The 23,159-nt window shown below is 34.3% G+C and overlaps 1 protein-coding gene across 4 annotated transcripts; it reads left to right on the top strand.

The window, feature by feature from the left end:
* Positions 1 to 382: 382 nt before the first annotated feature.
* On the top strand, positions 383 to 22,629 carry LOC126706484 (phototropin-2). Of its 4 annotated transcripts, none has more exons than XM_050405978.1 (24): positions 385 to 551; positions 869 to 1,520; positions 3,724 to 3,906; positions 5,190 to 5,281; positions 5,353 to 5,638; positions 5,844 to 6,060; positions 6,578 to 6,648; positions 7,526 to 7,632; positions 7,893 to 7,942; positions 8,062 to 8,166; positions 9,800 to 9,859; positions 10,658 to 10,747; positions 12,225 to 12,301; positions 14,098 to 14,182; positions 15,318 to 15,398; positions 16,375 to 16,478; positions 16,862 to 16,911; positions 17,338 to 17,444; positions 18,043 to 18,165; positions 19,149 to 19,200; positions 19,628 to 19,740; positions 21,626 to 21,766; positions 21,908 to 22,026; positions 22,276 to 22,629. In XM_050405978.1, exons 2-23 carry the CDS (start codon positions 886 to 888, stop codon positions 22,022 to 22,024), a joined length of 2,946 nt encoding a protein of 981 aa, XP_050261935.1. In that variant the 5' UTR covers positions 385 to 551; positions 869 to 885; the 3' UTR covers positions 22,025 to 22,026; positions 22,276 to 22,629. The 4 variants fall into 4 exon arrangements, 3 of the variants coding, with proteins under 3 accessions (XP_050261935.1, XP_050261936.1, XP_050261934.1); XM_050405979.1 differs by having other exon boundaries at positions 386 to 551; positions 875 to 1,520; XM_050405977.1 differs by having other exon boundaries at positions 386 to 662.
* The last annotated feature ends 530 nt before the right edge of the window (positions 22,630 to 23,159 follow it).

The raw sequence follows: 23,159 nt of genomic DNA, 5'->3' as shown, positions 1-23,159 counted from the left end.
AATTTTGGCCCCTAAGCTAGTACCCAAGTCTTGAAATTTATAGGGCTAGTTTCAACCGGTAAATTGCGGCCTCTCATTATTTATGCTGCTTTGCATAACGGCAACTTTTCTTCAAGAACGACAAAGCCGCATTTAAAGTGATGGCGAAATTTATCTTCAATGTCTGCCACATTCTTATTTTGTAGCCTCATAAAACTTATAACGTGTCCTTTATTTGGATTATTATTAATAACAAAAAAAAAAAAAAAAAAAGGTTGGATAGATAAGTGGACGGTCTAAATGCAGCTAAACAAACCATCATAAAAATACAAGGGCTGTGATGGACAGCATTTTCCTTGTGGTACACAATATAGTTGGTAAGGAATATTTATTGTGAAAACTCAACGTTATCTTCCTCTGTTTTCCTCTCTTTGCTGCAGCATATTGACTCTTTCCTAAAATCAAGAAATAAAGTCAAGAGGATAATATAGTTTCTTGTTGGAATTGGTACAGGCTACCAAGTAATTAGTGCAATGCTTACAAGTTTGAACACATAATCATCTCAAAAAACAGTGAGATCCTCGCTCGTCTTTCTAAATATCTTCTGCAACATGTGAAATTATTTATTAGACTCTCTCTTGCACAGCATATATAAGCCTTCGAATTCTAGTTATAATTGCAGAGTAAGTATGTACAGACCTGTATACTTTTTTCCAGAACCATTCTTTCTATATTCATTTTTAGTATGTATATCAGTATATGAGTTGTAACGTTGCAATTCAATCTGTTCCAATAATTGTTTTCAGTAGCAGGGACTCTCTGTTATATATATGATTTCCCATCTTCCTGACTGCATAGAATTGACGGAGGGTCATTTTGTTTGTGGTAGGTATAGATAGAAAAGAAATGGCGGAGAAAGCGAGAGCAACAGCATCTAATTCTTCTAGTAGACAAAATGAGCGGAGATCGATTGGGGTGTTCGAGCCGGCAGAGAGTAAGAAGAGTATTAGTAGTGAGACAGTGGAGGATCATCGGGGTAGCACTTCCTTGTTGGGGTCTAGTAGTAGTAGTAGTAGTAGAGAGGCAGCAGTGAAAATAAACAAGTGGATGGCATTCGAGCCCCACAATTCTAAAGGGAAAGATAATAATAATAATATAGATATGGATATAGTACCAAACATAAAAGCTGAAGCAGGAATAGCGGAAAGAATAGCAGAATGGGGTCTGGTGGTGAAGTCAGAGTCAGATGCGGGAGAAGGTAGTTTCAAAAATGCAGGAAAAGGAAAAGGAGAAAGATTATTGATTTTAGGAGGAGAATCGACAAGAACATCGGAGGAATCGAATCATGGGTCTGCAAGAGTGTCATCTGCATCAGGAGATTTCCCAAGGGTATCGCAAGAGTTGAAGACGGCTTTGGCCACTTTGCAGCAGACATTTGTTGTATCTGACGCCACTAAACCTGAGTGCCCCATCGTGTACGCCAGCTCCGGCTTCTTTAGTATGACCGGTTATTCTTCTAAGGAGGTCATTGGAAGGAACTGGTATGCTATGCTATCCTATTAACGCCATTTCACTTTCCTTTCCTTTTTCTACTTCTCTTTTTTAATTCGATTATTACAATATGTTAATCTTAATCCTAGATATTTTAATCGGAAATAATAGGAAATCCCCATAATTGCAACTGTCTTAATTTTTTTTTAAAGCACAAAACTCAGGAACAGGTGCTGTTGCTGTAGCTTAGTTTCTCCCCTTATGATTTATTGTATACATACAGAAGTTTAAAATGTACCTAATGCTAATATTGCTCACGGAACGGTGTGTGAATGTTGAGTACAATAATAAATAAATAAATAAATAAGTGTGATAATCTATTAAGCACGGGTGCGTTTCGGGACTCGGGTGCGGGTGCGGGTGCGGGACTCTGCAATTTTTGAAAAAAGTGGGTGCGGGTGCGGCAGGACTCGACGATTAAAAAATTATTAAAAATATTTTTACAATATATGTTTAATATATTGCTAAGCATACTTTTACTTTTTCACATTATAGAAACAAATACCAAATTTAAGAGCAATAGTAGATAATAACTAAAACATGATGTTCATAAATTAAATATATTCCACAAGATTGAAACTAAAACATTTCATGATGTTTGGAAATTAGAATACAACTCATAAGTTTGAAACTAAAACACCTGAAGGCTGAAGCAGTGCAGTGTGCACACAGCACTCACAGAGAGCTCAGAACACAGAGAAGAGAGATGAGGGACGGAGCACACAGAGAAGGGAGATGAGGGACGGAGTGAGAGAGGGTCTTTGGGAGTTTTGGACGAAGTGTGAGGGTCTGAGGGGGTCTGGGTATTTAGGTTAAGTCAAACGGTGCGTTCTGCACCTTTTTTTTTTTTTTTTTTTTTGAATTTTGGCCTGACTCGGCCGTTTCGGCCGATACGGACCGATTTCGGCCGCGTCGGCGCTGATTTTGGCCGCGTCGGCGCCGATTTTAGCTGCATCGGCCCGATTCGGGAACGGCCACGTGGCACGACGCGGCACGGACACGTGGTCTGCGGCGTCCCTCCCGCGTCGCCGCGTCGGACGCGGGTGCGCTGGCCTGGGAGCCGCGTCCGTGCATCCCAGGTGATAATCATTGTTATAAAAGGAGGATATTATTTGTTTTGTTTTGTTGTGTTTGGTACTTCTCTTTTTTCTTTTTCTTTTTTTTGACTGGAAAGGTAGAGGTACTTCTCTTTTTTAAAACAGTGCATTATGTCATCAACTCATCATCTCTTTTTTTTTTCTTTTTCTTTTTTTCCCATTAAGTTAGAAATAAATACATTGGTATTACATTTTAAAAAATTCAAATCAAATAAATGTTATTCCTCACGTGCTCCTATTAACCATATGCGCAAAGCTAACCTCCATGTGCTCTCATGCGTCACCTGCACTTTCGACCATTTTAAACAGTATTTCTCTTTTATGTTTGTGGTGGATTCCATAAAAGTTTTTTTCTTGTGGATTGAATGAGCCCTCAAGGATTTGAGGGTTTATTCTTTGAAATAGACATGTTCTATTTTTTTTGTGTTTATCTCGTTGAGTCGTATTCGTAGACCTTCACCCACCGTCTCAATACCAATCATGTGCTTTCATGTAGTTGTATTGTGGCTTCACGAAATGCTTCCACTTTGAAGATACCCTTCACATTAATTTCTCAAATGCGCTTAGAGCTCTCACGTACCAATTTCATCTTAAGGATGTTTCATACCTATTATTTGACTTTCACAAGTCCATACTCCACATAGTACTTATCGGTGGACCCTCCTAATTCATTCAATGGGGATTTAAGACCTTTCTTATGTTGAAAACTTTCCTTCCTAACTTAAGTTTTTGTTATCCCTCATCCTTAAGTTTGATGGAATGTTCTACCTTTTACCAAAGAAAAAAATAAAGAAGTTTGAGGGAACGTTAGAATATATTTGAATATATCAAAATATTAGCATAGATAATATAGCCATGAGATTAATGATTATCACAAATTCACTATTGCTTATTGTAATACACAAAACATTAATGTGACCAGGCCTGAGCCTGAGCTCAAACTTTTCTTTCCACTGTTTACCTTTGGCTAAATTCTATTGCTACCTCACTAAGTCATTTTGTATTCTTCTTTAATTATTATTAAAAAATAAAGATCTGTGAGAACATATGTGAAAGATGAGCCTGTAACAGAGGGGTTTTTGACTTGTGGGTGCAGCCGATTTCTTCAGGGACCGGAAACAGACCCGAATGAAGTGGCCAAGATTCGAGATGCTGTTAAAAGTGGGAACAGCTACTGTGGCAGGCTCTTGAACTACAAGAAAGATGGCACCCCTTTCTGGAATCTTCTCACTATCACCCCCATCAAAGATGACCGTAGCAAGACCATCAAATTTATTGGGTATCTATTTCTTTCTTTTCAGTGCCTACAAATTCTCTTTCTTCTTTTCTAAAACAATTTGTTACAGCCTTCTCCTTATTGCATGACACTCTTATCTAGTCTAACAATTGTGGTACTTATACACTTGTATGAGTCATGCTGTATATATGTTCAACTGTTCATCCTTATATATACACGACACACATGCCTGTGATTCAATGTTAAATCTCTACACGTACACCTGCATGGCTTATATGTTAAAATCAGTGAACGATTAGATAGCTTAGTAGACTGTCCTCTTTGCACAGTAGGTTGTAGAGCCTTTTCTTGGCCTCAGCTCCGGCCTCGGCACATTTCTTGGTTTTGTTGGAAGAGTAGCCAATTTAAGCGAACTTTGATACTTTTTCTAATTGATATTAGTGTTCTCCATTGAACCAAAATCACCTAAATATATATGTTGAAAATGCTTTGCCTAGAGAAAGAGTAGGATAAAGAAGATATAAATCTATGACCAAGAAATCTCAGGTGAACAGGTCTTCGCAAACTGTAGTTTCAATGTAGATAGAAACTTTGGGCTCAAGAGAACTCACACTGCTTCAATTAAGTCTAAAAATCTTCAACTTGTCTGTATTTATGTATTATTGTTGGAAGAATGCTTAACTGACCTTATTCATATAAGTCAAAAAATCTTATAATCATGTGTCTTGGATTAAAAATGATTATATCTATCCTTATTCATGTAATGCATATCTTGAGATGTTAACATGTGCATGCATCACCTTACAATGTAATCTCGTGACTCTTAATAACCATTCATGCACCATTTTGTTTAATTAATGTTTTAGACTTGTTACTTCAATTAATATGCTGCCATAAGAATCTTATGATTATTTCAAACTAGGATTCTCCTCAGGCATTAAATGCCTATTCCTCATTTTGGTCATAAAGAACCTCATATCTGTAGAAACCCAAATCTCCTCTCCAATACTCGATGCATTTAACGAGCTTAAAAATTTCTGAATTACACAGATAATCTTTAGAGTGCTGAATTCAAGGATGCTCCCTAACTAAATTTATCATTATTGATGCCTTCATGATTATTATAGCTTTTCTGGACTTGGTAATTTCAAATCATAGGGCCACATAACTATTTCCTGAACTAATAAAACATATGGTCATAAGTGAATATATATTTTTTTTGCCTTTTTAATCATGATATGAATTGTTTAGCAGAATGTTTTCTTTTTTCTGTGAATTATGTTTTTATCTTGTCTTATGGTGCGATTTTCATGTTGTTTCTACAGAATGCAGGTGGAGGTCAGCAAGTACACGGAAGGTATTAATGAGAAGGCATTACGACCAAATGGTCTGCCCAAGTCATTAATCCGTTATGATGGTAAGAATTTGTTCTCGCTCTGTTGATGGATATGACTGTGACTGCTTCATCATCTTATTTTCACATGTCAGCTCGTCAGAAGGAGAAGGCTTTAGGCTCCATGACAGAGGTTGTCCAAACTGTGAAACATCCACGATCTCACACTCAAGCTACAAGTCATGACACTACCAGCAAGCATGAAGAACAAGAAAAATTTGACCTTGATTATATTCTGCCAAAATCTGCTGAAATTCAGAATATAAGCACACCTGGTGGACAAATACCTCAATCAGATTACAGGGATGATGTGTCTCGCTCAAGTTTAAGCCAGGAAGCAGGCAAAAAATCTAGAAAATCAGGTCGCGTTTCCTTGATGGGGTGAGTGTTTATTGTGTCACCATTGCTTTATGGTAAGGTTGATACTAATTGCATATTGTAAAAAAAAATTTACATTTTGAGCATTTTTGTTTATTACAAAAATATTAATTTAAGGTTGGTTAATCCCTATGAATGTCCTAGCAGAACCTATGACTCCTTTTAGAAGTACCAGATTTCTTATTTTATATGTAAATTTCTCTTACAGTTTTAGAGGGAGGTCTCTGAGCTCTGCAGAGAGGCAAGAACAGAAACCAAGTATTGAACCAGAGGTTTTGATGACTAAAGATATAGAACGCATTGACAGTTGGGACCGCACTGAAAGAGAAAGGGATATACGCCAAGGAATTGACCTAGCAACCACATTGGAACGCATTGAAAAGAACTTCGTGATCACTGATCCAAGACTTCCTGATAACCCAATTGTAAGATAAAAGAAAATTTCTTGTTTTTTGGTATTAGGATAAAACTTGAGATAAATGCTAAGAGATCAGAATTTTTGGTAGTTTTATCTTCTGATGCACTCAACTACAGTGCATTCATTCCCCCCTGCCCTCTCTTAATTATTAGCCTAATTGAACCATACTGCATTTTGCCTGTCTATCATCATATTAGATACACAAATGAGGTACTCCATTGATGTAAAGATGCATCTCTAAACTGTATTTTTTCTGTCTACTGCTGTCATCACAGCTTACTGCATTTTACTATCATACTCCATGTGATCATATAACACTGCACAAAATAAAAAGTTAAATATTGGCATTAATAGTAGCATTTTTGTCAAGACTCGAGTTATAGCTACTTTTTAAATCTTAAATAGTATCAATATCCAATATACAACCTTCATGGCACTTTTTGTAAGCGTTATATTTCTATTTCACAATATATGCTATATATGATATAGATGATACTAAAGGTGATATAATCTTTCATGTGCAGATATTTGCGTCTGATAGCTTTCTTGAATTGACAGAATATACACGCGAAGAAATTTTGGGAAGAAACTGTCGGTATGAAAACTGTATTGTATATCTTTGTTTTGTTATTATTTTGATTTCTTGTATCCATTTGTCTCCCACTATAGGGACATTCAAGTTGGACCCACTCTTGTTGTACAGATTGTAATTTTTTTTCCATCTTTTTGTCCATTCCTTCTCTTGTCTTTTCCTATGATTGTACCATTTAATGTTGTACTTAAAAGAGTTTTCACTATAACTCGTTAAAGCAGACGCTTGTATTTACTGGACCACTTTTTAAATTTAAATTCCAAAACTTTTGTCCAAATTTTAGATAAGGATGATATGTAAGTTAGAGGTCTGGGAGATGATAAGTTGTTGTATGAGAATGTTTTTGGATGTTGTTAAGATATTTTAGTAGCCAGTTCACCTCATTCAACAAAGAATGTTTTTTTTTTTTTAATACTTAGTTACAACAGTGGGGGAGGGGGAATTTGAACCCTGAATATTTCCATTAAAAACATTAGGAGGTGGCAGTTAAGCTACAAGGCTCTGGACAACAAATAATGGTTTTAGAATTCTGAAGGCAGATGTTTTTTCTGATATTGGTACCTCTACCATATTCATGTCTCATCGGTTTGGCAGTGAAAATCTTGGGGACTGAAGTTTGAAGGTTCAGTCAATATTCTTTTCAGATATGTCGTATTACTAACAAAAACTTTGAGTTATATTAGTTGTCATGGCAATTGTCATAGCTATAATCTTATAGTTTTAGTAAATTTTTATAACATTTTATGAAAATAACATAGCATTTTTTTTTTTTTTGGGTAGAATTCTTATTCTCTCCTATCTAGTTATATCTTACACTTGTTTGAAAAACCTTGGATCAGTACTGCCAGTTCTATTCTATTTTTCCTTGTCTATTTTCTAGGTTTCTTCAAGGACCTGAAACAGATCAAGCAACTGTCTCAAAGATAAGAGACGCCATTAGAGCACAAAAGGAAATCACTGTGCAGTTGATCAATTATACCAAGAGTGGTAAGTAAATACTTTTGATATCTGGTTTAATTGTTTTTATTGTTTCATTTTGCTTGAAACTAGGAAAGTTACTGCATTTTAGTAGAAACCGAATTGGCTGGTCATTTGCTTGAGTGAAAGGACTGCCACCTTTCTCATGTCATATGATATATAATTCCTTTGGGATTTATTTTATTTTCATTGAATTGGAAATTAGTGTTTTACCTTTTTTTTTTTTTAATTTCCATTGTGCTAAGTTGTTATGATTTCATGACTTTCAGGAAAGAAATTCTGGAATTTATTTCACTTACAACCTATGCGTGACCAAAAGGTGACTACAGGGTTTTTGTCTAGATATTTATTAAATCAAATATTTAATTTAATATCCATTGAATTCAGATGTTAATTCTCTTTCTATTTTTTCACTTGAGTCTGATGCAACTTTGGTAGGGTGAGCTTCAATACTTTATTGGTGTCCAACTAGATGGAAGTGATCATGTGGAACCCTTGCGCAACCGCCTCTCAGAGTACACAGAGCAACAAAGTTCTAAGTTGGTGTGTGTGTATTTTTTTTTTTCTTTTGATATCTTTTCTCCATCTATATATAAGACCTGTGAAAGTAGCTATGATTCATCATTCATAATGTCGGGCAATTAAAAACAAAAATCTTATGGAGATGGGTGTTCTTAATAAGAATTTTAAGGTAGATGAGTGGACATACCAAGAAAGTTAGAAAAAGGAATAAAATTGTCCATTAAAAAATCATGGTGGCACCTATTGAGAAAAAAGATGAGGGATAGCTACCCAAGATGGTTTAGGCCTAGCAACAAAATCACTAGACTAAATCAAGTTGGAATGAGAAGTGCTAGAGACAGCATATGGGTAGAAGTAGTGAAGAAGAATATAACATATAGAATGTTGACAAAGAGTGTGACTTTAGATAGAGTAGAATGCTGAAAAGAGATACATACAATGGACATAACTAGTGATAAAGGATTCATATATGTCATGGTGTCCTTGGGGATACTTCATTTGAGAGGCCAATTTAATATATAGGGACACCACTTGACCCTAAAACTTAAGCCAATAGTTTAGGCTCAATTATGTTATATTAACTACTCATTCTTGTCATTAGTATCCAATGTGAGACTTCACTACTTAGCCACCCACACCACTCATACGTGAATATTACAACAAATCCCCCCCTTCACGTGTGAGCCTTATACCAAGTCACTTGTGGCACTTTAGATAGTCTCCCCTTTTAATGGAAGCCCTTTTCTTGACAATCTAAGTGTCATGAATTACCATCACCAATAGAGTGCCCTTTACTCAACCATGGGTGGAATAGGCATGTGAGTCTTCCTTGCACAACTATGGGAGTCACGAACATGCATCTAATAGAATCCTTTTACTCAACCATGGGTGGATCTAACATGGGATTCTTCCTTGTTCTACTTCGTGAGACCTACTAATGAACACTTGCCCTTGAACCACTGGCTTTGATACCACTTTTTAGGGAGATAACACCCTGGGGAGACTTCAATTGAGAGGTTAATTAACATATAGGAACATCATAGGGTTATATTTGGTCTTTTCTTACAACTTATAGGTAAGAGTCCTAGAAATTACCCATGTTCTAAAAATAAGAATGTATTAGACTCAATTAATAAAAATCACAATCAATAGTTTTTGGTGAAACTTCCTGAAATGTACATAACGCACAATGAATGCATATGAAGCAATTACAAACATTTTACAAATCAAATGTATTTTCTAAAGCAATAAAAAAAAGATCTTACATGGCAGTGATAATTAAGCAGAGGTTTGTCTAAAATTCAAGTAATGCTGCAATCACAATTGCATTTCCCTTATTCATTAGTCAGCTAAATTGTACTTTGTGTGACCTGTGTCTCTAGATTTGGTAGAAAGAAAAATATAACTTATAATAAAATAAAATTAAAAAAAATAATAATTTAGAGATTGTCACTGCCAGCTTGAGGCTTTTAAATAGCACTGGTGTAATAGTCATTTGGGGTTAGTTTGGATAATCTAACATTTCTAGAAACTCTCTCCATGTTGAGTCCATCTTCTATCTTCAGCAGGTTAAGTTATATTTTGATATGGATAGTATCTTTTTATTTTTCCCCATTTTTTTGACATGTTTCTGAGTTTGTTTCTCTTTAATCAGGTCAAAGCCACTGCAGAAACTGTTGATGAAGCTGTCAGAGAACTTCCTGATGCCAACTTGGTAAGGTACTCTTTTTACTTCATGTTTGGACTGATAATTGTTGATGCATATATTATTGGATTTAAAGAATTTAATTTTTTTATTAAAAATTTGTTGACATTTCAATTTAGGAAAAAGTTTACCTTCAAACTGGTTTAGTCACATGACTTTTTTTAATGAGTCATGTGACTCGTTTGAATAATACATGCGGATGATATTATAAATCGCCATGTATTGGGTTGAAGAGACTCCTCCAAATTGGTTTGGAGAAAAACTGTCCTTCAATTTACTATAGTATATGATTATCTTATTTAGATAACGGATTATATTAAGTTGCATGGTCACCAAACCTTACAGTTCGATTCCTCCAAAGTTCTAATAGGAATCTTGTGAATTTTTTGATAAAATTTGTTCATTATATTTCTATCAAATGATATAACCAATATATTTCAAATAAGCTTGATTTACAAAGCACTGGAGATCCTTATATCCCACTTTCAATAGATGCACATCTCAATATTTATGATTTTGATTGTTACTCTCACACGTGTGTGTTTTAACTTGAAACCCTGGGTACTTGTTATGGCATTAAAAAAATTTCTGCAAAAATTTCTTTCATAAAAATAAAGTATTTGGGAATTTACATGACTATTTGTCATGATGGATAAGACATGATAATTTTTTATATTTCTATCTTATAAATTTTACTATTTAGTTGTTGCTGCAGTTTGTATTCTTTTTCATGATGAGAACCTGGTTCTCTTTCATCAATATGTTTGTTCATAGCTGATACAACTAATATAATCTACAATTTTTTAGACACCAGACGATTTGTGGGCAATTCATTCTCAGCCTGTCTTTCCAAAGCCTCACAAAAAGGATAGTCCTTCTTGGATAGCAATACAAAAGGTGAAGATTGCAAAAGTTAAAATCATACTGTGTCACACTCTAATACCATTCACATTTTTTTAGCTATTCAAACTTATCTTGCATAGTGAACTTCAGCTTTTTTGGGATAAGGATATGATGATTTGACTCTAAGCCTTCTCTAAGTGGTTATTCATTCATAACTATTATTATCATTATCAATATTTCTGGCATATATATGGCTACCTATTCTTTCATGTGTCAACTGCAAGTCCAGGAGTTTTATTTTTGTGGGATTCAATCTGAAACTGCCGAGGGTTTAAACCATATTCAAATGTACCAACTCAGAATCCTGCTTCGCAGAGCTAACAACAGATAATGACCTTTAAAATTATTAATAAGGGTGAACTACTGATTAATCCACGATAAAGCATGAAATTGGATACATATCATTCAGTTCATTATAAATTTGTAACATATATTTTTCCAGAGCATCTACCTTAACAATGCATTTGACTTCAATCTACTTTCCTAGTTGTAATGACATTGAGCTTCTTTTTCCAGTAACTCCTTTGCCTCTCAAACTTTGACAATATGGTTTAGATAAAGAATGCTGTCACTTCTTTTCTGTGGTTAACCTTTTCAAGTAACATTCCAATCCTCATTGCTTCTAAAATTCTAACAAAAGAAAAATATTGACCGAAGCACAGAATAAAAGCATACATTTTAAAGTCTTTCTTCAAGGTTACCATTTAGATTTGAGTTATGATGCTATATATGTCCATTATGTGGAGTTGCATTTCTTAGAGAGTGCCAAATTGGTTATCTATCATCTCTATTCCTGCCACTTAAAATTCAAACAAACACATGTTTGGCTCCACTTATAATGAGAGACATTTCTAATTTGGGGTACTCTTGCAGTTTTGAGCTTGCTCGAGAGGGGAAGCTAAAGATTCCACATCGATTAGGTGTATAATATGATATGGATTTTTATACTAGTTGGGAAGTTAGTTGGCCTCTCCACTTGGTAGTTTAAGCATTTGTGACAAATGCGTTGCCTTTGGGCTAATTGGCACCTCCACTACCTAATAAGCATGGGGGTGGTGGGTGAATGTGCGGGCTTCAATTCCCTTGGGTGCATGAATATGCTGCCTAGCAAAAAAACAAAAAACAAAAAAAAAAGCGTTTGTGACTTAACGACAAATAGTCAACATTATATTAAATTTATTTACTTCCTCTATACTAAGTTTGACCTCTCTACTTAATAGCTTAAGTTTTTTGGACAAGGTGTAATTTATTAAAATTTTACTAATGTAAGTAATAATTTTTTAAGTGTATCATTTATCTTAGTTTCTGTGGTAGAATCTGCGGGCCTTGAATAGTTATAATTACATACTGATATGTGTTCAAATCCATTTATGCTGTATATGTTCCAGTTATGTAAGTTTTGGCATCTTGCAGCTGTCTCCTTTACTAATATCTCAATCTTCCTTCCCTTTAATCCCTTTGTGCTTCTTAGATCACTGCACGTGGTGAAAAAATTGGGCTACGTCATTTTAAGCCCATAAGACCATTGGGTTGTGGAGATACTGGCAGGTACAGTGCCTTAAATTCAGATGTGATTGTCATAGATTTATCTTCATGCACAGAACTTGTTGTGACATGATTAGATATGACCTCCAAATTATTGCCTGTCTAATTTTGTGTGTGTATTCTAATTTTTATTTATCAGCATTAATGATATTTGCTATTCATTATGCTTTTTAGTGTGTATGCAAGTGTTCAAACCTATTTTGATTTTTAGCTGATGGAACTGAACAGAATCCTGGACAGCTTGAATGGATCTGTCAATATGATGCAGAACAATGAATTCTGATACCAAAACTGATACAGCACAAAATTCTCAAAGAGAACTGAGATTAAAAAAGAATAAAAAATTCAAATAAATCTAAGAATCAACACCTAGGTTTGCTTGGAGTCATCACAGTGGGATAGAATGCCCCGGAATCCACACCTAGGGTTGCCTAGAATCAGTACTGGGGAATTGGAAAAAACTCAATGAACTTATATAGACTATTAGGACTAAACCCTAACCCTGATTGACTTGTGTCAAAGCGTAATTATTAAATTATGAAAATAATCTTGACTCTAGGAAAATAAAAATAAAAATAATCCAATGGACCAATAGTAAAAAAAAAAAAATTGAATTCTAAAATTAAATTATACTAAGTTAAAATAAAATTGGTTTTGCACTTCCTTGCATCACACTTGGTGATTGGCAAAGCCTGTGCATATCCTGCGTTTCCTAGGAACAAAAGAAGACACTTCTCCCTCCCCAATCCCCTTCTATAAAAATAATATAGGTCTCTGAAAAAAAAAATTGTAATTATCTTACCTTAAAACGTGTTATATTCCTTTCATGGCTAGTGTCCCTCATCCCTCACTCCTTCCCTACCTCTAATTACCTTAAAGTGTGTTATATTTACTGGGGACCCTTTACTCATTAAACATGCTAAAATGATAAATATTTCAGATGTTAATATCATACCTTCTTGAATTAAGGTAAGTACAAGGGCTTGAAGAGTACAGGAATAACTGCAATATAAGCTGTAATTAGTTTTCATAAATAATCAAATAGGTTATTTTGCAATTTTATTTAAACATGTAGAAAGTAGTCAAATGGAGTGAGTAGAAAATTATTTCTTGGAGACCTAAAAATTGAAGGATAAATTTGTTGTGTTCAAGATGATGTCATTAGTTGGAAAGAGGAAAAATGAAATGGAGTTTGGATCCCATAAATCTTGGAAGGTTTTCAAGATCCGTTTTTACTAATTAGTCTTGCATGATTGATATGAGAGAAAGGGGTTCATTTAAGGACCCCAGATAGGGAAGATATGGCATTGATAAAATATTCATTAGATAATAATGGCTAAGTGATTAAATTCTTTTTTTTCCTATCAGCTTAAGCTTTTGAAATCAATGGTATTTTATCAATATTTATACTTAAAAAATTTGTTGAACCCTAAGATAAAGATGAAATAATTATATTTTGACACTAAAATATGTAATATGTAAATGTAATGCCCCTACCCCTTGGTGTCATGTTCAAAACTTAAGGACAGTGTCAGCCAACCCTAACCCTTGGTGGAATCTCTGCTACGTTCACCAATCCAATGAGATCTGAAATCATTTGTTGTCTACTGATCTGTTATAGCTTAAAGAAGATTGATTTATTACGCTCTTGTTTTACACTCAATGATTCACTTGTACGCTTTAAAATTGCTGTCTTTCTCCAGGTCACACAAAGGTCTTGTTTAACACCGAAAGCATTAAAGTAAAAATTGGATTCTTTTCTCTTCTTTATGATTAAATTACTGTGGTTTTTATTGCAGTGTTCATTTGGTGGAATTGCAAGGTACAGGTGAACTATATGCTATGAAGGCAATGGAAAAGTCAATAATGATGAACCGTAACAAGGTATGAATATATAAGAGAATTGTTATTTGACTTTTTAAAGATACCTAACTCATTTCCTTTCTATCTGAAATCAATGTAACAAGAGAATATTTCTTTCAAACTCCTTTCACTTTTTTTTTGGTGTCAAATAAATCCTGATGACTTATATTGAGTCTACAAAAAAGAATTTGGCTTCATGATTATGTGGCTTAGAATTTGTTATTCAAATAGCACCTCCTCCCCTTTTAAGAGCAAGGTGAGGTTGAGGTCGTCAATTCAAGACCCATCGGGTAGGTGTGAAATTTATCAAGAAAAAAAAGGCTAAGAATCTGTGCCCTTCTCTTACATTTGAAAGTTTCATGAATTTCATTAATTCCCATAAATGCAAAGGCACATATATGCACAACTAATAACATTTTAAATATGTATGTGAATTAAAAATTCTTATATGTTTGGAAGTTTTTAATTTTTAGTGAAAGTAATTTATCTGTCACTAGTCACTTTGCCTAGATTGATGATTTAATCAGTTGGATTACCATTCGTTTATTAGTTCTGGGGTTGAAAGACTTCATCCTCTATGGTCCATGGCCATGGATTAAATCTTCACAGTGAACATACTAGCTTCTAGGAACCGGCCTATTATTCCCTGTTGCAGTGTTGTTCTTAAAATTAGTCAGCTAATGATGAAATAAAAAGTGCCATCTATAATAAATTCTTTCCATAAATTGGAACACTTATGCTAAATATGCATCCCATTTTAATAAATGGACATCATAACCTACCTAGTAATTGCAATTACATGTGTTTATGTTAAACTTAAGGTTTTCATCCATATAGTGACGGAGTTTGCACCATCCAACACATTTTTTGTTAATACAATGCCCTACTCTGATCAAATATCATGTTTTCTTAAGGATATTAAGCTATCAATTTTTTATACTGCTATAAATACAATTATATTATTTTTGCATCCACATATTGTTGGTGATGTTTACAAAGGAATTTTGATATATGCTGCATGCACGCATAGCATTCATATCCATATCAGCCACACACATGAACATGCATAGGTATGCAAATTTTTTTAGTCTTACCAAAAGAGTCAGTTCACATTACTCATTGTTCTAATGGTCATATTTTTGTGGGTGCTGTACAGGTTCACCGAGCATGCATTGAGAGGGAAATCATTTCACTACTAGATCATCCTTTTCTTCCCACACTCTACACTTCATTTCAGGTCTACTCGTTTTTGTAATTTTAATTTTCTCTTACTAACTCTAGACGATCGTAAATAAAGGAACTGGTTAGTTTTCGCAACAGGCTTAATCTCTATGCTCAATTACATATGCATACATACACATGCATATATGTGTAGTTGATGCGTGATTGCTTCTATAATATGATTTTGAGGATAGAGGAAATCAGAATTGCAGCCTGTGAGCTGAAAATCGAATACTTGTAAGATTCAAGTGGACTTATATGGCTTTGTTCAAGCTCACAAACACACTAACACTACTGTAACTGATATAATCACACGAGCATTCCTAACATGAGTAGATTAGGCAGCCTGTGCCCTTGTCTATCTTTTTCTATCTTTGCCAGGGCTAAGGTTGAGGATTCAAATCCCTACTGCTCCTGGCTTTGTCATTCAGTCGTAACAAGTCGACTAGGCAGTGACCAAGATCTATGTTTCAAGCCTTTCTCACTTACCTAATATTTCTTCTCTATACTGAAAGAGGTTGTTTTGTAATATTTAAGATTGTTTTATATGTATCCAAGAATATCTAATAAGTATTTCTTATGGTTTCCAGATTAAAAAAAATTTATTTTCAATTTTTCAATCAAGTATTGGATACACAGTAGGAGTATTTAACAAATATGATCACCTTTGTAGAAGTTCTGAATTACAAAATGGAAAAGCAATAGTAATAACAAAAAATAGTGTCTAGAAGTATGTGGCAAGAAATACAGAAAAGGAGGGGCAGGGGGGGGGGGTGGGGGTGGGGTTTGTGCTAGCTTTACTACAGGATTATTTCAGTTTCTTGCTTGAGAATAAAACACTTGGTATGACTTCTGTATATCCTTCTCTTTTATCTAAGTTAATCTATTAGTGGAGTAGCCTTTAATTCGATGCCATTTGGGATTCTTGTTGTTGGTTAATAGTACTGATTTGTAATACATTTGAGTATACTGATGTCTCTTTATCTCCTCAGACTTCTACACACGTTTGTTTGATAACAGACTTTTGCCCTGGAGGAGAATTGTTTTCCTTGCTTGACAAGCAGCCAATGAAACTTTTTAAAGAGGAATCTGCAAGGTACTCATTGGTTGTGTTTGTAACATATTTTAGTGCCAAAGCAACATGTTGCCTTACCGTTCTTAGAAGTTACAATATAGAAGACCAGATTTTATCTAGTTGAAACTATTTGATTGTCCCAGAATTCTACTATTATTGAAGTGGAGATAGAGTTTATCATTCAGTTGGTGCAACTAGAATGTTATGATTGCAGATATTCCTTGTACACTGTCTCCAACACTGGGTTAATCATTGTTAGACTGGTCATGTAAAGAACAGATTAATTATGGGTTTCTCTTCATTTCTAATTAGTACTGGAACATCTTATTCTCATCCTGATAAGTGTACACCTGTTATATATCAAACCTTTTATCATTTCAATGCTAACTTTTATTCATCTCTAGGTTCTATGCAGCAGAAGTTGTCGTTGGCTTGGAGTATCTCCATTGTTTAGGTATTTAGATCATATGAGAATCTCTTGTATCTTTCCTCTGGTTTTACGGTATCAATTAGTTTTTCATTTCTTTTTTTTTTTCATTAACTTGTATAATGGATTGGAGGAAATCACAGGGAACTTACATATGTGAGTGCTTCCTAGGAAAATGGAAACCATTGCTTTTTTTTTTTTTTGGCTAAACTGGAAACCATTGCTTAAGATGTCACAAAATTACAAGTCCTTAATTCCTTTTTTTTTTTATATATATATAAATCTTGCATGACTTTATCATACCAGTATCATAGACTGTTGCTGCTTCATCACTTTAGTTTATTCGTGTTTAGTTTGGCAGCCAAGTCTAGCAGAGATAGGCTGTTAAGATGGAGAAAAGTGGACCTTCTGTTTGTGTGCTTATAATTTGTCTTTTCCAATGCCTTTGTACAGGAATAATTTATCGTGACCTGAAGCCTGAAAATATCTTACTCCAGAAGGATGGGCATGCCATGCTAACTGACTTTGATTTATCATTTATGACATCATGTGAACCACAAGTATGTTACATTTTTCCTGTCAGAAGACTTTGTGCTTCAATTTTCACAGACCTGTACCTGTGATTCTTGCCTTTCCTAGTATAGGTTTATGGTCTTCACTGAATCAACAAAGTCACCTTAAGTTGACAACCAAAAAAGAAGACAAAAATTAAAACAGAGATGAAAAAAATCCACCTAGTCAAAGAGTTATAGTTCACAGGAGAGCAGTCCACTGCTCTTTTCTTGTCAAAGGAAATGATCATGCAAAGAAAATCAAACCCGTCTTCCAGTTGACTATTCAACTGGCTGCATGATTGAATCCAAGAAATATTCCTGTCTCTTATATATTTATTAAATGGTGGTAGTCTGTGGTTCATTTCCACCTTAGTGCAAGGCTTGATTCTATCAGCTCATCATTTTATGTTGTCACTATATTATCAGCTCTATAGTCCTTTCATTCTTGCACCAAAATGTTGGGAAAACTTCTCTTCTTAAGCAATTAGAATATTTCTTGTACCTTGAAATGTTGGGAATCCGAATGACATGATCTTCAGGTTCTGCTTGATAATTACTAGGTTCTTAAAATGTGAACTACTGACCATGCTACTACTTACTGCAGATTATAAAGCATCCCCTACCCAGTAATAGGAGGAGATCCAGGAGTCAACCACCACCAACATTTTTTGCAGAACCTGTCACACAGTCGAACTCTTTTGTTGGAACTGAAGAATATATTGCTCCTGTATGGTGAATCTTTAGTCATGCTAAGTTTTAATTTACTTCATGCTACTTCTTGTACTTTGTTTGGTATACCAAATGAAAAAAAGTTTTGGTTTCTATCAGATTCTATAATTTTTAGGAAATTCTTCACCAAATTTTATGGAATGTTTAAGATGTGTTAAACGTGTATTGTTCTGTGTATCATTAGAAATATTTTTGACAAGTAAACTTTTATGTCTTGGACATCCATTTACTTCATATTATTTTGAATGCAACAATTGGCAAGGAAGTTGCTTTCCTGCAAATCCTTGGGTCTTGAACATTATGCACATCCTTGTTCTGCTTCATGTTCTTTTGTGTTCAACAAATTTGCAAAGGAAATTGCTTTCCTGAAATTCCTTGGTCTGCCATGTCCTGCATATCCGTGTTCTGCTTCATGTTCTTTTATTGTAACAAATAGCTACATTGCTTCCCTGTACATCCTTAGCCTGCCTCTGCAAAACTAAAGATGAGTAAAGAAAGCTGAGGAAAATGTAAATTATTAGGATATGTTAATTCTTGAGGATGCTAAAATCAGTAAAATGAAGTATAATTAGTGTTAGTAGGCTATATTACAGAAGTTTTTATCAAGGATAAAATTTTCTTTGTCGTCACATTGAATAATAGGAACCGTACCTTTTTTTACTACATAATCGAATCATTTTCCATAAATGAGTTCCCAGTACCATTTCTGGATTTATTCCAATATGGAACTCAGCTTTGATGTCCTGTTTATATTACTTTTTATTTTGGACTTTTCATAATTGGTAAGAAATATCTGTGTTTGAGAACATGCTAGCTGCTTACACTCGCATATTCATCAATCAGTTATGTAGGTTTTTACTGTTAACATGTTACTTATCATGTTTACCAGGAAATAACTGCATAACTTCAAATTGTATTAGCAATATTAAAAAAAATTTGTTATTTACTAATTTCTTTTCAATGTTCTTATATTTGATTCAGGAAATAATTACAGGTGCAGGACATAGTAGCGCCATTGATTGGTGGGCTCTTGGTAGGCACATGCTCAAACTTGACCATTTTGTGTGTTGTCAGTTTGTATTAACATTTACTTAATTATTTTTTCTTTTACATTTTTAAAATGATATTCAAATATTTTATAAGAACATAATATGGGACCTATACCTCATGATTTAAAAGCACACGGGTCACGAGATGTATGACTCTTAAGAGTTCTGATTAATTTTTAAAACATCAAGGTATCTTTGGACTGCTACACTCCAACGCTAGCCTTAAAAAGGTTATTGACTGAGAATCTAGATGTCGGGGTTCCTTTACATGGAGATATGAAACTCATTCACTTTTTTTTTATTTTGATAATAAATGTATTCTTCCTGTTTAATCTGCTTCACCGCAATAATTTGGATTCTTTTTTTCTTTTTTGTGATTAAAGCCTTAGGTGATTCCTGTTTCAAATTCAGGTATCTTGTTGTATGAGATGCTTTACGGACGTACACCTTTCAGGGGAAAGAATAGGCAGAAGACATTTTCCAATATCTTGCACAAAGATCTCACCTTTCCAAGCAGCATTTCTGTAAGTTGTTGAATTATTAATGTGCTTGCATATGCGTAGGAAAATCTTTGTTTTACTGTCCACTTGGAGTTGCTTTTGTTTGATAATGTTGACCAATTGAGTGGGTACTGCTGCGTAATCATCAAGTTGACCTTTGGATAAAATTTGACCCTATTTTCATTTTAATTTCTAAAAACAATATTTAACATATTTCTACAGCAAAAAGAGTTGTGAGAGTTTTAATATCAATATTTACCTGTATGGACAAGGTTGTAAGCAACCATTTGAGGCTAACTTTTTTTCCCCAGTAAGTAAGCATTAAGTCTATATCTCTTTGCATTGGTTATGCAAGATTATTAGATCAATTCAAGATGAAATCCCTTGGTTTGATTATTTCTAACAATACAGTTTGATAAAGCTAGATGTGGGGTCAACGTCAAGCTCAAAATTTGGGGGAATGGAGTAAAAATAGAAACAAAGATGCGGGGAGTTGATCTATAGATATTAATGAGTTAGTGCTATTGATATCTTTGATCAATAATAGGAATGGAGAGATCAGAGAGGATGTGAACCATAAGATAGGTGTAGGGTGGATGAAGTGGAGAAGCGAATCAAAGTTATTTTGTGATAATAGAATACTTATTAAGTAAAAGAGAAAATTGTATAAGACTACTATAAGACCAATGTGCTCTATGGTACTAAATATTGGGCTATTAAGAAGCAAGATGTTCATAAAAGGTACATGAATGGAAATACAATAAAGATAGAATACAAAAAGAAGAATTTCACTTACAGGTAGAGATGGCTCTTATTTATGAAAATATGAGACAAAGTCACTTGAGGTGGTTTAGTCATGTGCAAAAGAAAGCAATTAAAGCACCTGTTAGAATGAGTGATTCAAGTTGAGGATGCAAAAAGAGGTAGATGAAAACCTAAAATAACATATTGCTAATAGTAAAAAAAAATGACATGCTAATTAAAGAGGCTTAAAAGAGTATGATTTGGATAAGATAGAATGATGGATAAGTATATGTGTGGTCAACCCCAATTTAGTCTATTGAAGATTGATAGCTGACCCCAAATTTTGGGATTAGCTTTGATATTGTTGTTGGCAATGCCTCAAGCAAAAACTGAAAAGAGCACAGGGGCATACCTCAGAAAGCACAAACAAAAAATTACCTTTTTACAATCTATATTATCTTAAAGTGCAAAAGCAAAACAGAAGCTATTAGTAACTCAAATTAGTATCAAAGAAGTGCCAAGATCGCTGCAATCACAGGTACTGCTAATTGCTCTACAATTTGTTGAAGCTGCTAATCTTACACCTCAAACTCCAACTAATCTCCTTGACTTTGGCTGCTATAGAAAAATTTTGTCAGAAGTTCATCGCACTGTAAATACAGTTAAATTAAAAACCTGTAATTTATTTCAATAAATTTTCATCCTAAAAGAGGTGATTTAAGGTGCCATTTCCTTTAAGTGGAAAACATGTTCTGGGGAAATATGATTTATACCAAAAAATGGGACTGCTCTTTGTTAAAATTGTAAAGGAAGTAACAAAAATTGTCCATCATTTAATTTTTTGAAAATAAACATCTCAAAGAACAATGGAAGCCATGCACAAAGGAGTGGACTGTTGTTGTCCACAATATACTTAACATCGGTTAGTCACAAGACCAGTAATTAGAGGTGTATGATTTCTAGGATCCACATTCTAGATCACTAAACGTAGCCTACTGTGTCTTTTAATGTGTTAAATTTTTTTATGCCTTAAAATGTATCCTGGAAATGACTTGCAAATGAGCTTCTTTAACAATTGGATTTATGAGGCATGAATCATTCAGTCAGTTAACTTGGAAATATCGGCTGTTATGCATTAGCTGATCTTACTTCCTTAATGTTCCAGGTAAGTCTTGCAGCCAGACAGTTGATTAATGCATTGTTGCAGAGAGACCCTGTCAACCGTTTAGGATCGAATACTGGTGCCAATGAAATCAAAGGACACCCTTTTTTCCGTGGAATTAATTGGCCCTTGATCCGCTGCAAGGTAGTAGTAGTACATTTCTAATCAACAGAAAAATTTAAATATTGATTCTTAGAAATGTTGATGGTAATTTTGAAAGACTACTCAGGAATTAATAGATATAAATCTTTCAGAAGTCTTGATTATCAGTTTGGTTGTATGCAGAGCCCACCGCCATTAGATGTGCCTATTGAATTCATTGGAAAAGATCCAAAAGCCAAGGAAGTACATTGGGAAGACAATGGAGTGCTGGTTAATTTTATGGACATGGAGATTTTCTGAAGGTTCACATTACTTACTACATAAAATCAGATCAGCATTATGCCTTTCTATTTGCAGTTGCTGCAAACACAAGCCAAAATATTAAAGAATCTTCATCACTTGATGTGGTTAAAATTATTATCTACTTCTTGAGTCTTGTGCTTGTTCAATTTTGGACAAAACCTAGAGCTGCTTGATATTAGTTTTATGCCCATTGTTATTTATAGTATCTTTTGGGTTTTACGCTCATATTTTCTGTATGAATTGTGCAGGATTAGTTATAATGTAACATAAATCGAATGATGTTGGTCCTGCTTTTCTCTGAAGATGGAGCTACCTCAGCTTAGAAACTAGAAATTGCAGATCATAAAGGAAAGAGAAGCGGCCATCAGGGAGGGTCCTGTAGCATAGCATAGTATATATTGGTAGTGCTGCTGGGTTGTCTAAACTCTAAGGGAGGGGGTTATATCGTATATGAGGTATCAATGACAAAATTAGCATTTGGACAGCATCTAGACCATTACCATTTTTTGGTGAATATCACATGGAGAACAAATCTTATCATAGCAGTTAATAAATGTTCTAAATAAAGAAAAAATTGATGAGTATTCAAGTTTTTTGAGATATATACATCCCTTTTACCACTTCAATTTGGTGATTCGCATATGTTGACATGGTTTAAAAAAAAAAAAAATGTTCTTATTTTAAATGCATCCATTTCAAAGTTTACCGCACATTCAGTAATTTGCAGATTTTGAAAAGGTCAAAAAAAAAAAAAAAAACCGCCATGTAGCCAGTCCAACGAAACCGCCATGTGTACCAAATCAATTCACTACAGATATACAAGGGAAAGGAGAAATTATACCATGTTTCAGTAATACCAACTCAACATCTGTTTTGGTATTTCCTACCCAATAAATAAGTGACACCTGTTTCAAAAAATCACATCAGACTACTTCAATAAATTAATCACAATCTTCTATACTATCGAGAAGATAAATTAATCATTTATTAGAGTAGTCTGATATGGTTTTTTGAAACAGGTGTCACTTATTTATTGGGTAGGAAATGCCAAAACAAATGCTGAGTTGGTATCACCGAAACATGATATACTTTCTCAAGGGAAAGACTTTATCAAGAAACTAATTGCACTCCC

Source organism: Quercus robur, chromosome 11 (genome assembly GCF_932294415.1).
Source record: "Quercus robur chromosome 11, dhQueRobu3.1, whole genome shotgun sequence".
NCBI classification, from domain to species: Eukaryota; Viridiplantae; Streptophyta; class Magnoliopsida; order Fagales; family Fagaceae; genus Quercus; species Quercus robur.
The sequence above is the reverse complement of the archived record's forward strand: the minus strand, read 5'-3'. Positions and strand labels throughout refer to the sequence as shown.